Raw genomic sequence first — 14941 nt, 5'->3', positions numbered from 1 at the left:
TCATTGTTGTAACCGGAAAGATTCAAACGAGAAAAGAAAACCAAATTATTTGATTCCAGCCGCGTTTGTCCCTAAATCTATTTTATTTCTGGCCGAGTCTTTGCCATGATTTTCCGCAACGCAACATCTGTCATTTCACTTAAACTTTCGCTTCATATCTCAGACCACCTAACATGTTTTATCATGATTTCTGTACACAGCAAGGCAACCTACAGAGCTGTTAATTGCTTCCATATCAACAACTTCTTAAATGTTCTTTATGAACTTTGAAAACACATTGCGGTAAATGTTTCAAGCTATTCAGTCATTAAGACTAATCCCAAGCCTCAGTCAAATCTTAGTGCCATGCAATATATTTCACTGTGGTTCATCTTGTTTGAAAACTCGACTAAACAAATTGTGTTTTTCTTCAATGAATATAATAAGAAACTTATAGTGGGCCTCTGCTAGAGCTCGCAACGAATTGAGATCAGTTGTTACCAAGAATTGCTCAAACCAGTTTTATCGCTATAAAAATCCGCTTATTCCAATGCATACTGGCTTCCAGATTACTGATTTTATAAGCTTATATAAAGAGCTCGCGAGATGATGTAAAGGTAGAATGTCATTCATTAGTTTCCTCAATGACACTTCCGCAACAGATGTTTAGATGATTAATAGTCTTTTAGTTATCCTACGATTGCCATCAATGGGAGTGCCATTTGATTTGAATATTTCCCCCGAAATTGTTTCTAGAAGGTAACCATGCACTTTTCTGCATGGCAGTAATTAAAAGGGTTTCCGAAAAATCTTGACTTATTAGATACAGATGAAACGTATTATATCTACGAGGGCAGGGCAAAATATGGTTACCAAGCCAAATGCTTATGATCAGATCATGGATTTATAAAGAACGACGAAAGAAAACTCGCAGAGGAGAAAGAAAAGAGGAGACAAACTGAGTGAGAGCTTTGCGCAAAATGCAACACGATTCCTCTGGCAAGAGTGAACTAGCCCAGCTATAGTGTATTGAATCATCCTATGTTCTTAGTTCAGTATTATCACCTACCAGAAATTCTAGTCTGCAAGCAGGGAGATTGAAGAAATAAGGACAGGAGATATTGAGTATTTAGCATGTTAAGATTGACATGACACTTCGAATGATAATCGTTCACAGGTATCCAGTGTGTTTGTTATGGTACATGTTATCATATTTACACAGTACTGCAGTATAGAGGGCAATAAATTTATCTGATAATTCACAAGTGTTTATTATTTATTGCTTTTCTGTTCAAATGAGACCAAATGAGTGCACATGTTTCTGTGCCGGACAACGCTTCATATCCTTAGAGCAACGCAGTAAAGAATAATATCTATAAACTCTGGGTTGAAAAGCATTTGATAGGGCAAATTCATATTGAATACCCTCCTAGTGCCACTGTCAATAGATGCTAGGAATCCAAGGATAGTACCACGTTTAAAACCACGCTGTTTTAATAACGTGCATCATAAAAACAGCCCAAGTTAATCGTGGTTGGAAAGTCTCACAGACATATCCCCAACAATACCAACAGCATTGGCAGAACTCATTTGAGCCTGGGGCAATCTCGTAACCAGAGGCCGCCCCTGAGAGATCGCCCCCCGGGGAACGTGGCGAGTGGCGAGCCTTGCTCGATGAAATATGACCAGCACTATCTCCAGGAAGTGGTACTTGCCCAAGCTGGAGCTGGACCACTGACCTGTATACTGTACCGCTGACCTGTATATTAGAATGCTTTCTACTAACCAATCACTGGCCGTCAATACGGTCACGAGAACGCATATTTTATTTCAGTGATTTCGTAATTCGCACGAGGACAGAGATTCAACATTCAAGGTGAAAGAAGCGTTGGATTCAGTAAGCTTGGAAAAATGTGTATGTTTGCTCGTAAAATTGAAGTATTCTCACACTGTTTTCTCGAAGAGATATCATTGAATCTCACTCGAGGTTACCAGGGAAAAAGGCAGTATGATTTCATACTCAGGCAGAGAGAAAATTAAGAAGTAACAAACTAGATGATGCAAACACGATATCACTCACCCATGGCATGTTGTGAAGAAGTTGTGTTTTTTGGTTAGTATTTCTTCCAGATAGTTGCTTTCTTCCCATATTTTAAAAGCTACGGCCACGATGATGACTGGAATAATCCCAGCTCGCTTTGAGTTACGACGTTGAAGAGAAATTGTTCCGTTTTAATCGACTGAGTGGTCTAGTATGATTCAAGATTTTCTTCAATATTTTCGGAAGCAAAGCATAGAATCGTAAAAATATAATAGTGTCGTTTGTATTTGTTTAGATTTTGTTCTCAGGCGTCTTCAGAATTGATCCCTGAGAGAGGATGGACAAGGATTGGGAAACAAACGAATGTTGTAAGTTGTGTTTGGTCGCTTCCATCTTAGAAGACATCATCAGGAACCCCCCTGATATTTCATGGTGCTAAAATTTCGAGGTACCATATTGACAAAGTCAATGATGAACACTTGACAAGCATATGTCTGAATGTTAGTTGAGGAAAAATATTACATTCTGAGGCTTTGTTTTGTACTGAAACCTTTCAGTTTTTCTTATGTATACATTCTCAATATAAATTTCTTTTATCTTAGTAGAAATCTGGAACATCATAAGGCAAAAGCTGATTTTTAATGGTAATTATTGATTTTGAAACACAGCAGTTTAATGTCATGTTCTGGAGGTGATGATTTGACCACAGACCTGTCCTGAAATCTGTGATGTGATAGCTCATGCACCACGCTGATCCAGTAAAAATTTGAATATTTGTAATATATGGCATGTGTTCCCTGTTTACCAAATGCTTTTAAATTCTGTAGGTGAAAGATGTCATGATGAAATGATCACTGAATCCAAAAAATGTAAGAATTCTTCCGGGAATCAAATTTGTTGTGTTGTGCAAGTTATGATGATTTGTGTAGAGTCTCGTTCGTATGATTGCATTTGATTACAAAACAATTCCATACCTTCTGAACTTGCTGACAATTATGAGAAGTAACTTGCCAATTTCAAATCTGTTTCCATCTAACCTTTACTTTTGCTCTCTTGCAGGGTTGAAGCTGATAGTTTACCAACTTGTGAAGATAGAAGATCAAGAATTTTCTTGTAACTGCATTACTTTAATAAAAGTTTTTTTTACCTAATTTGTTGGTGGTTGTTTGGTCACATCCGGCACAGAATTGAGACTTTAAAAAGGAATAATACAACATGTGCAGCAATAATTTTTATCTGAAGAGTATGGCTGAGGTATCCCTGGTCACAGCCAGCAAGGGCCTGAACACAAGTCAATTAATTATATGACGTATTCAAACGCATTAAGTGACCCAAAAATTGTCTTGGGAATAATTTCAGGATGGTTGAAAAAGTGGTGGTTTTTGCCTCCATGTTCACAGCATCCTTTGCACTTCTGGGATTTGTTTTTTTAACGTTGGCACATTACGAGAACCCGAGCTTTGCTGGTCGTTTTATACTTGCGCTCGTACTGTTGGGAACGACAGACAAAGACTTCGACGGAAAATATTCTAATCATGCTAAAGATGCTTTACCAAACATTCAGTTGATTCTCTTGCTTTTCATGTTTGTCTGTGCTTTGTGTTCGAGTTCGCAAAGTTGTGTAGAAAATGAAGGACGGAATAAAAAAATGGTGAAGAAGATGCATAATAAATACGGGAAGAAAACAAGGAAAAGACGGGCGTCGTCGATCAGGAAGAGACGCAGAAAACGGTATAAAGTACAGTGCAGGGGATTTTAATATAACTATATCATAATGATTGGTAGTAACAGTACGCGTAAAGCTTCAATAAAAATATTTTAATGAACGAGTGAGGAATTGATAACTCTTAAAAAAAAATCTTTTCTAAAAAATTCATTGATGACGTTTCTAATTGCGCAAAAAGCTCGAGTGTGCGCGCGCTGCGGGTTAATTACTAATCAGTCTAATGAATGAATATTAATCTACGTAAATATTGCAAGACATAATAATTCAGATACCAAACATCTCTCTTCGTCTAAAACAGAGCAGAAGAAGCTTATGATATGATGCGAACAGTTCTGCCAGTCACAATAAGAAAATCTTCGTCTTTCAAATGACGTAGAGCATCGTCAAACTGATCTCGTGTTACAGGCTGGACAGGAAGAATGGAAAGGATATTTGTGAGAGAAGACAAAACAATACAAAACAAGGCTTTTCATGAAAACCTACCACATCAGATGTTTCTCGGAAATCTTCGAACAATCGTTGAGCGTCCATATTTGGTGCTCGTCCTTTAGACTGGATCATAGTCTTCAAAGCTTTAGCAATCTCTACTCGTCTTTCTCGATCAGAGATGCTCAATCCAGTTGCTAAAATATTCACATCAATCAGGCCAGTCTTCGGATCAGTGGCTGACTGTTTGAGAGCTTCACGGTGTAACCTTAAAAAAAGATATTCCCGCGTGAATATTCTTCAAATGATTGCTCTTATTGCTGTTCAATAATGGTCGGTAATCACTACACGAGGATTGCATTCACCATACAACCCTCTGCTTTTTTTCTCTAACCAATAAATCTAGCGTAACTATGATTTCACCTGCGTGCTTCGTCAACATCAATCTTCTCAACGATATTTGAGAATCTCATCTTAGCATGTGCTTCAGCAAGTCGTATCAGAGACTCCAATTGTCGAGGATAAGCAGAAACTGCTCCACGACTGCTACCAACTTTGCGCATTTCTACAACGAGACAAGACCCCGTTTAACTCAAGGAACAACCTCAGGATATCACAGAGAAAGTTGTTAAAGTTTTAAGTAAACAGAACCTCAACAATACAAGCTATGTTCACTCAGGTAGAAGCAAAATTAACTACATCTTACCGATATATGATTGAATCAGGCGTTGTGACGCCTCCTCGCTCAGTTTCGGTTGAATGTGAGTTCGAGCATATGCGATATAATCCTTAAGAATACTCATGTCCTAAAATGGCGAAAAACACTTAGTGAATTGGAGAAAAGAAGACAAAAGGTACAAAGTAAAGTTTCGAAGAAGTCCGGTATACATCTGGTAATCTTTTCTGCTCCGGTGAGGGGTAGCCCTCTACACGAGGGGTGGCCCTCAACCCCACCTCCTTTTAATACTCACCACCAATTCCTCTTCCTCCTGCTCAGGTGTTTGATGGTAGAGAGAAACTAAATGTTTCGCCAGGCGGCGGTCATAAGCCTCGTCTTGAGGATCCAGCATCAGGAAGATTAAATCAAATCTAAATGAGAACGATGATTCAGTTGGATCATTTTTCCGGTAAATTCTTCTTCTCACAAGTCATTTGATTGGTTACGAATATTACCTGGATAGTAAAGTGTGAGGTAACTGGATGTTTTCCACAGTCGTCAATCTCGTATCCCACTGGGATCTAACAGGATTTGCCGCGGCTAAAATGGACGTTCGGGCATTCAACTGACAAATGATACCAGCTTTCGCAATGGACAATGTTTGTTGCTCCTGTTTGGAGGAAGAAAGTACATTGATGTTGATATAATGATGGATTTATCACACGAATGGCTTCACCAATCAACAAATGCAGCAATCCTGGCCTGTCGTAAGCTTACCATAACTTCATGAAGAATTGATCGAGTATTGTCGTTCATTTTATCAAATTCATCGATACAGCAAATACCATTATCACTGAGGACCAATGCTCCGCTATATAACATCATTGATAAAGAAGATAAACATTGAATTATTCGCATGACACGGCATGATATTCATAAGGATCTATCATGCACTCACGTTTGTAGAACCAACTGTCTTGTCTCAGGATCTCTTGTAACATACGCCGTCAAACCCACAGCTGAAGATCCTTTGCCTGACGTGTACTGACCACGCGGGACCAAGTTGTGAACATACTAGAATTGTGATTGAGAAAAAAACTTGCATTTCACCAGATGGATTAACACAGGTCTAAATTTCGTAACCTGAGGGTCGAATGTAGATTTTACTGACCTGTAACAACTGAGATTTACTGGTGCCAGGATCACCACAAAGTAGAATATTGATATCAGCTCTATATAACATAATTCAAGGGTTTAGTTAACCACAACTACTGAAGGGTAGCGAGGTACACCGGGAACTTTTTATCCATAATTGATCCAGGGTATCTCGCAATAACCCCATCCTCACACTGTTAAGCAAAGAAATCCCTGCAAGTCACCCACCTAAAGTTGCCGCGTCCCGCGTGCGAGAAATCCTTGGTCGTCCCTCCAAACAGTTGACATAAAATTCCTTTTTTGATATCCTCATTTTCGTAGATACTTGGAGCTAAACAGAGAAAGATAAGGCTTGGTTCTTCTGGTTGATCCAGCTCCTGGATGATCCAGCTCCTGGCCGGATGATCCAGCTCCTGGATGACCCTGATCCTGGCCGGATTCCGGATCCTGGTTGATGTAGTATTTATATTTACCTAAGGCCTTTGACAGTCTTTCATAGATGTCAGGCATTTCCGAGATTTCCTGGAGTCTATCGATTCTTTCCTGGGTGAATCTTACAGTGCTGTCAGGGTCGCTTTCATGAAGACGTTTTTTGTCTGACTTTCTGAAGTGAACGACGTCAATATGCACTTTATAAACTGCCTTAATGTTCCTGTGACGAGGATTCATTCTCACAGGAGTCGCCCGATATATTCCTGTCACGGTGATCCTGAAATGAAAAACTTAAAAGCTATTTATGGATTTTCACATGGATATAAATGGCCAACTCCAATGATTGTATCCCCCTATCCGGCCTTGTCTGGCAATTTTCTCTAAAACTCTATGGTTAAAAGATTTCCAGGAAAGCACATTACCGATCGCCAGGCTGAACTGTGTCAACCAGTTGATTGTGAGCATAAAGTGTGATTGTGTATGGAGTTTGCCCTGGTGGCATGTCATCTGAAACAAAGGCAAAAACCATTGTCAGCAAGTTACTACCTAAGGAAATCATTTAACTTGGAGACAGGACTGGAGTGAATCAGTGAATGGGGATGTTCTAACATACCAGGCGACTCTTGTAGTTTGACAATCTGCAAATCAGTGTATTGTGATCTATTATGCACCAGGGCATAACTGTGATTAGTGTTACAGTTTGAACACAACGCTGGTTCTGATATCCTGCCACGGTCAATCTCTGATGTTGTTGTAGCATGGCAAACATAACATCTGAAGAAAGCTGCATCAAAAAGAAGAGAGTTTTAATAAAAGATAAACAACAAAATAGCAGAGTGAGGCATTGTCCCACCTTCTCTCATTTCTGGGATGATATTAGAAGTTCTTACAACCATTCCATTGATAGAAATCAGATTATCAATATCTAATTGAAGCAAAATTTTGTTTATGATATAATGAAATATTTAACAGCTGGAACAAATTACCAGAAATAGAGGATTTTATCTTTACCTTCAGGATTGAGAGATCGAAGATTCTTGGTTTGATCCACATTATAAGTCCTGACCTAAGAAAACAAATAAACAGAAACATAATTTCGATTAAAAGTCTGCCTTTATTGATAGTGAAATTGTATTCATTTAACAAAATTTAGTTTAGATACCTGGATCTGATGCTCCAGCTCAGCATCAGTATATTTTGTGAAGAATATTTCATTGACAGCCATATCAAATGTTGGTATGACTTCTTGTGGGTAGGCTACAAGTTGTCTGTATAATTCTGCATCAAATGCTTTGATATGACTGCAGTCAACATTTAGGAACGGTTGCTCCAACACATGAATCTATGTTTAACAATATTCATAATTTTAATTCTTTTAATTCTGCTTCCTTGCATTAGTTCAAGTCTGGCAAATACCTCTTCCAGTTTCTGCATATAGAGTGGGTCATTTGGGACAAAATCATCGCCCATACCCTCTGCATTTTCATCAATAAATTGCTGCAGAAATCTCTTAAATTTGTCTTGTGTTTCCTGCACAACAACATCTGTACCCCAGATCACCAGTCTTGGGCCAGCTGTGCTGTCACTGGTCGGTGCTGCTGCTGGTGGCTCAGTTGAAATATCTGTGGACTGGGGAAGGTGAGAATGTTGATAAATTAAGTTGATGCATAACATAGGAAATTATCTTCTGTATACTCACTGTTTGTTCCCCAATTGCAACTTGTCTCACTTTACGGTTGCTACGAATATCACTGCGATGTCTGACTGGTGTACCAACGCTGGTGACGGCTCATTAAGGAAAAAATTCACAAGGATATCTGATTTCTGATGTTGAAATTTTCAAAGCCATTATCTATTCTTAAGTTTTACTTAGATCATAAACATCAATTTTTGCACATATTATCTAAGGATACGGGGTTCCTCGTGGTGTATTCGCAATCCTTGAACTGGGCGTACCATAATTCAATGGTGAACTCATGTCAATTTCGCTCGGAGGCATAGGTTGTGGGGAAGACAAACCCTCCGCTTGATCAGTAGCGGGGGAAGTTGGGGGGAGAGGAGCTGGAGATGATGTTTCCCCAACTCTACGTCGTGCTGTGGGTGGTGCGGCATCTGCAGGTCTAGCTGGTGAACTTGTAGCACTCTCTTCACCTTGATTGCTGGCAGTCCCTAAAGAAATTATTGCTATGAGATATAAACACGTAAATTTTGGCTTTCTTGCACGAATTATAGAAACAACTGCAGATCCTACTCATGCTGTATCTGGCAAAGAGAGAATTCTGCGAGTAATTATAGAATTGAGTGAAGATTTAGCATTAAAAGAAAGACTTCAATAACGTGAAGTTATTCTTTTGAAACGATGATACACCGGCATAAACCGCATAGTTTTTAAAATTTAGACAAACTAACCGGTTGAGTCGTTTCTACTACGTTTCCTTGCAGGCATCTTGCTCATTCAGTGTTATTATCTCCTCAAAATTGCTTGAATCTAAAGCAAATTCTCAAAAGTCGTAATTTTTAAAGGGAAAGCTACCATCAAGTCATCAACATGTGTTTATTTTCTTCGATAAAAGGCGGGAAACTTACCCCCGAATCGTGCTTTTGGCCGTCGTCTACGGACCGGAAAAAAAGTTCAGCGAAAAAAAAACCCCGATCTTCATCCTTGTAAAGACTTTGTGCAGTGTGCATACGTAATAGGAGAGGACCAGTTGCCCACAAAGTTTGCTACAACAATTAACAATTAGTCTGTTACACAGTCCAAAAGTTGCGCAGCAATTTCTCTCTGTACAAACAGTTTTTGATCACCCTTATTTGTACAATGTACGGTTCGTAACCTGACTCTCTTTTTGAGAAAAACTATGGAAACAAACAGGGATGACTTTTATGCTAAGTTGCTTGTTAAACCAAAACAATTTCAACGTTTCTATAGAGACCCATACTTTGCATCTATTGTTACTGGTGTTTAGAAAATTTGAGTGTTGTTTTCATGTTATTTCTCCTCATTCCATTCATGATTATGAATTGAAAATAACCGAAAGTAGGATCGATGTAGGAAATTGAAATACTCATCGTTATTTCAACCGAAACGCCATTTGAAAACGGTTGTATAATCAAAAAAGAAAGGCTGAAAAATGTCGACGAAGGGCGAAGGTGATTCTTCAAGCAAGGCAAGAGTTTATGCTGACGTGAATAATCATAAGGGAAAGAGTATTGGGACTATGAAACTCATGTTATAGAATGGGGGTAAGAGGAATTTCTACATAAATTCTTGATGGTGTATTGACTAGCAAATATAGTTTTATTGGAGTCACTCCAATTCAAATTTAATACAACAATGGGAAACAGCTGGCGTAATCAGTTTCAATCTTCTTCATGTTCAAATAGACTTTTGGTGATGATAAATAACTGAAACATTAGAGAGACTGATTTCACCTGTCTCTCTCTCTCTCTCTTCTTTAAAAGCAGAATATATTCTTTGTGGGGCTAAGCACTTGCGGTTTTGGACCTTTGGTAGTAGTGTGGAAATATTTTGCAATTATATTTCTCTATTTTAAAATTGGCTTCGCTAATGATCCTGTCGTCATGTTTGTGTCAGAAATGCTATATGACAATGTAATGAGAATGTTTATTTGACAAAAATAAATGCACCTGTTGTGTCGTAACTGCAGTTCAAAGTTGACTGACAAATACTACCGATGTGCTGTACGATCGTTTATCTAACGCAGGTAGCAAGGAATTGTATCCTAACAAGATAAAGACAATATTGCATTATCTCAATCATCTGAAATACGGTTTTTATCTGATTAAATTATATGAAACAATGGATATTTTGCTTGTAGCACGTCAATAAGAACCTCCATTATTTGTGGAAATATTTTTTATCTTATCAAAGTTTTTCATTGAAAAAATGTTTATAACCTCACGGGGGTAGTATATATCGATATTAATTTGCAACACGCTCACAGTAATTGCTACATATACTACTTTTTACCTCGAAACACAACAGCGCAGCTCGACCGCGAGTTCTAAGCACGAAAAGAAGCTGGGACGAGTTCTTTTGGAATCCGCAGCTTGGGTGCTGGCTTCTTCTGGAAAGTTTAATACGAGTAAAATTTTGCCTTTTTTGCGGCTTTCATTCTTTGCTTTATCACCGCAAATAATATTGACTTGTAGCAGCAAGATGGGTGTCCAATAGAGTGGGATAATCTAGTAACTGAAGCGGTTCAGAGAGGTGTATATGCGTGTGGAAATTGCAAGATTCAAAGCCTGTTTATAGTGGGCTTCGTCGACTCGAAGCAAAGTGTCATTGTTTAATATAAATTGTGCTATAATCGGGCTCTATATAGCAACAAAAAACGATAGTTAAGGGTCCAAAACGACGGGAATATTTTCTTTGAAAGACGACACGGCAACTACAGAGACGTTTTCTCGAAAATTGTGTACAGCTGTTGGCAAAAAAGCGAAGTATAATTCATAAAAATATGTCGGCTGCTGTAGCTAAACCCAGAGTATATGCTGATGTGAATAATCATCGTCCTAGAGATTATTGGGATTATGAAACTCATGTAATTGAATGGGGGTAAGATACAGTTGAAAAAAGAGCAGAATTCAACAGTGTAGAACGTATTACTTTTAGTTCATATGATGGAAAATTCCATTAGGCCATTAACCAATTTCGACCATGAAAGGATTGTGTAAAGGCTTTCATTTTTTTAATGAAAGCATGTGGAGTAAGATTAGGTTCAAGGAAGCATATAATTCGGCAGGAGATGGATTGGTAGATTGTGCTGTAGTATGATTCTCTTAATATGTCAAAGATAAGTCAGTATATGATGAGAATCATTGATAGTTTAGTCTGGAGCCCTTTGACATACTGAGATGCTTACATCTCATGTTTATTGTTTGTGTAGTCAACAAGATAACTATGAACTTGTAAGAAAATTGGGAAGAGGGAAATATAGTGAAGTATTTGAGGCGATAAACATAACTAACGATGAAAAAGTTGTTGTCAAAATTCTAAAGGTTGGTAATCTTGATAAAATATCCCTGACACAGAACCCTGTCTCCCTGTTTTCTTGGATATTCACTTAGTTTTTTACTGTTTTAGATTAACACAGCTAATCACTAGGATAGTATTTTCATGAGTTTGTCTGGGGATTGTAGACTCTCACAAGCAGCCTTAATGAAAACAATGTCCCAATTAGTAAAATTACATCCTTAGAGGCAAAGGATTAGTGATAACTAAGAATTTATGAGGACTCCACTCTAATATATCTTTTGTGGGCAATTTACTCACGAATGAGGAATAACTTCCTGCCCACAGAAATAATTAGACCCAATTATTTTCACACAAATAGCCAAATTTTAAATATTTCATCAAAATTGCCTTTTACAGCCTGTTAAGAAGAAGAAAATTAAACGAGAAATCAAGATTTTAGAGAATCTTCGGGGTGGTCCAAACATTATAAATCTTCTAGATGTTGTCAAAGACCCAGTGGTAATTTTAAATTTATTTTAATCTTTATGCCTTAAATGATCTTAGAAATTCTTATGTTATTTTTTGTTCTTGTTTTTAGTCACGAACGCCAGCGTTAATTTTTGAATATGTAAATAATACGGATTTCAAGGTTAGTTTGTAATCGTATTTGAATTTTTTCTTACTCATCCTCAAAATCTGTTTCATTTAAGTGTAGATGTGTAATAAGACTATGTATTAATATGATACCTGAAATGTTGTATTTTACTTAATTTTTTAGCAACTCTACCAGACCTTCACCGACTATGATATTAGATTTTATTTATATGAACTTTTAAAGGTAACAAAAGCTTTATACTTCAACTTCCTACATTTACAGAAGGCAATTTCTAAAGATTTGATTATTTGTACTAGGCCCTGGATTTCTGTCATAGCATGGGAATAATGCATCGGGATGTGAAACCTCATAATGTTATGATCGATCATGAGAAGAAAAAGGTATTTGGTTAATTTTAATGCTAATAATTCAATTATTTTTTAATCCTAAATGCATGAATTTATTCCTTGCGATTTAAGTTAGAAAACTGTATTGATGTTGTCAAATTTCAATTCCTAGCTCCGACTTATCGATTGGGGTTTGGCAGAGTTTTATCATCAAAATCAAGAATATAATGTTCGGGTCGCTTCAAGATATTTCAAAGGACCTGAGCTCCTTGTTGATCACCAGGTATTTGAACTTCTGTTAAAAGTTTCTGGTTTAATTTCATTCTTATAGTGATTACTATCTATCTATGTTAGAGCAATGCAACCTTGTTGTCATCATTTAACCTAAACAGATCCCAGCAAACAGAGATTTTCTTGTTCAAAAACTTGAATCAAACTTCGAGATGCTTTTATTTCATTTAGGAATACGACTATTCCCTGGATATGTGGAGTTTCGGGTGTATGTTAGCAAGCATGGTAAGTTTATATCATAACATCATGTGAAAGATTCCTAATATTGTTGTTGGGCAAGAGTGAAAACAAGATTTTGACAATTTTCAGATGTTTCGAAAGGAGCCTTTCTTCCATGGACATGACAACTATGACCAGGTTAATTTATAAATATCATTCTTAAAAAGGTTGAATATAATGAAATTTTCAACAAAATTTTATTTTGCATGCATTTCCAGCTTGTGAGAATTGCCAAAGTACTTGGCACAGAAGAGTTGTACGATTATATTGAGAAATACCACATCGAACTTGACCCACGATTCAATGATATATTGGGAAGGTTGGTATACTTCAACATTTATCAATTGAGGTTGATCCTTTATGGATTAATAGATATTTAACTTTGCATCTACACTGAAACAGAGTTTGATATTGAAGGCAACACTCTATTGCTTTGTTCCCATTTCAGACATTCCCGAAAACGATGGGAACGGTTCATTCATTCTGAGAATGAACATCTTGTCAGCCCTGAAGCGATTGATCTACTTGATCATCTATTACACTATGATATGCAGGTATGGAATAATTTTGAGCATAGAATAATAATTACAGAGAAATAAAATCTGTAACTTTTTTCTTGCAGGAACGTTTGACAGCCAGAGAGGCCATGGAACATCCCTACTTCTGTAAGTACAAGAAAAGTATTTACTTCACTGGTTATTTAGTTCTCAGCAGGAAGAGAAGTGATCCACCCTAAATTGCTGTATTAACAAAGTGTATTCACTGTTTTTTTTTTCTTTTTTTTCTTTTTAGACCCCATTGTAAAGAATGAACAGTTGAAAAGCTCTCAATCCCCTACCTCTAGTGCGCTCAGCAACACAAAACCTGGTACATCTGACTCACCTGCTACAGCCAACACATCATCTACACCACCAGTTGGTCCACCTCCTGCCACATAACAAGGTCATTAGGGTGGGTTTCGCTGTGTGAGAAAGTTCAACATCTAATGGTTAACATGTAAAATAGTTGTATTCAAATTTTGTGCATCATGGAATGAAAATACTTCATGGAATAACAACAATTGGCCATCATATGTAAACTGCAATCACTTAGTGTGATAATTTAAAATGGCAACGTCGAAAATCTAACAGAATCAAGCCATTTTATTGCTTGATTGTGTTAAATTCACCATTATATGTTCCTTGTTAATTTCTGTTGTTAGTTTTGTTCTCAGTATTTGTTGTTAGTTTTGAGATTGTTTATACCTTTACTGAGAGCGTACAATCCTCTCTCTGATAAATAAATAGTTTTGTTAATGTGTTCCCAGATTTGTAAATGTGAAAATTGTGATTGCCTGACCACCATTCTGGCCTTTGCCTTTGGACGTATGGTACAGACGATTTTACACACATGAATCGGGGCATAAACGTAAAACAACTCGTGCGATATGTAAAATGTATTGCTGATATTCAAGGATATTTATGTTGCATAAAAATAGTTTGTTTGAAAATGTGAATGCTCTGAAACAATACATTTTGAAAATACAACTTTGTTTTATTCTCACTAACTGTATATGAAGTCTTCTTCGAAACTGATCACTGTGAAATAATGAAGTGGCTAAAGTTTGTTCATGGGACCAGTTTTGTCGTATCCAATTCACTTCTAACGTATGGAATGGAGTCATTCAATGATAAGGCAGAAGAACTACTACATTGGCTTTAGTTGATTTACTGTCCATGAAACACATAGCTCGTACATACACTTTAAAACTTGCAACATTAAAAATTTTAATTAATCACATTAATAAAACACGCAACAGGTGAAAAACGCGCGATGGATCTGCTGAACAATGGACCAAGAATGATGGATGTTTCGCTCCACCTAGATTATAAACTGATTTATAAGACGAATAGTGAAAAATGAACTATTATTCAACAAAAAAACAGTCACGGAAACGTACAGTAAACAAAAAATATCATTTTATCTAGTACGTCATTTAATCGATTTCTATCTATATTATTGAATACCAAACATCTGGTTCACCAAAATAAAAATACACTTCAATACTGCTGTCTTTATCAAAGGCTAGAGGAATTCGTGGGAAAAGGTAAAAGG

General features: G+C 37.1%; 2 protein-coding genes and 1 long non-coding RNA gene across 3 annotated transcripts; 2 read left to right on the top strand and 1 right to left on the bottom strand.

Moving 5' to 3' along the window:
• The first annotated feature begins 1812 nt into the window (after positions 1–1812).
• LOC114532619 lies at positions 1813–3169 on the top strand. Its single transcript, XR_003687973.1, has 5 exons — positions 1813–2092; positions 2316–2388; positions 2623–2664; positions 2848–2889; positions 3080–3169. It is a non-coding gene; the product is annotated as an uncharacterized LOC114532619 (long non-coding RNA).
• A 654-nt stretch (positions 3170–3823) lies between these two features.
• LOC114532617 (DNA replication licensing factor mcm4-A-like) lies at positions 3824–8970 on the bottom strand. The gene is made up of 20 exons (XM_028554160.1): positions 8827–8970; positions 8331–8586; positions 8117–8195; positions 7834–8046; positions 7580–7759; positions 7429–7483; positions 7271–7342; positions 7031–7201; positions 6840–6924; positions 6459–6694; positions 6214–6316; positions 6002–6062; positions 5789–5904; positions 5608–5701; positions 5346–5500; positions 5144–5261; positions 4879–4978; positions 4596–4737; positions 4230–4440; positions 3824–4152 (listed from the first exon to the last, which is right to left on the bottom strand). The coding sequence occupies exons 1-20, from the start codon at positions 8870–8872 to the stop codon at positions 4057–4059; spliced, it is 2589 nt and encodes an 862-aa protein (XP_028409961.1). The 5' UTR covers positions 8873–8970; the 3' UTR covers positions 3824–4056.
• Positions 8971–10462: 1492 nt separating this feature from the next.
• Positions 10463–14380, top strand: LOC114532616 (casein kinase II subunit alpha'-like). The gene is made up of 13 exons (XM_028554159.1): positions 10463–10996; positions 11328–11439; positions 11813–11914; positions 11994–12044; positions 12174–12233; positions 12308–12391; positions 12510–12620; positions 12800–12853; positions 12938–12985; positions 13066–13166; positions 13296–13401; positions 13470–13512; positions 13640–14380. The coding sequence occupies exons 1-13, from the start codon at positions 10899–10901 to the stop codon at positions 13783–13785; spliced, it is 1116 nt and encodes a 371-aa protein (XP_028409960.1). The 5' UTR covers positions 10463–10898; the 3' UTR covers positions 13786–14380.
• Positions 14381–14941: the final 561 nt, after the last annotated feature.

Source organism: Dendronephthya gigantea, unplaced genomic scaffold, assembly GCF_004324835.1.
Source record: "Dendronephthya gigantea isolate DGI-Jeju-01 unplaced genomic scaffold, DenGig_1.0 000080F, whole genome shotgun sequence".
Taxonomy (NCBI): Eukaryota; Metazoa; Cnidaria; class Anthozoa; order Malacalcyonacea; family Nephtheidae; genus Dendronephthya; species Dendronephthya gigantea.
The sequence above is the reverse complement of the archived record's forward strand: the minus strand, read 5'-3'. Positions and strand labels throughout refer to the sequence as shown.

Coding starts and splice junctions, on each gene's coding strand:
- LOC114532617 (XM_028554160.1), bottom strand. CDS start 8,872: ATGAGCAAGATGCCTGCAAGGAAACGTAGTAGAAACGACTCAACCG. Junction 4,738..4,878: donor CCTGATTCAATCATATATCG/GTAAGATGTAGT, acceptor GTCTCGTTGTAG/AAATGCGCAAAGTTGGTAGC. Junction 4,441..4,595: donor GATGTTGACGAAGCACGCAG/GTGAAATCATAG, acceptor TCTTTTTTTAAG/GTTACACCGTGAAGCTCTCA.
- LOC114532616 (XM_028554159.1), top strand. CDS start 10,899: ATGTCGGCTGCTGTAGCTAAACCCAGAGTATATGCTGATGTGAATAAT. Junction 11,915..11,993: donor ATGTTGTCAAAGACCCAGTG/GTAATTTTAAAT, acceptor TCTTGTTTTTAG/TCACGAACGCCAGCGTTAAT. Junction 13,402..13,469: donor TATTACACTATGATATGCAG/GTATGGAATAAT, acceptor TTTTTCTTGCAG/GAACGTTTGACAGCCAGAGA.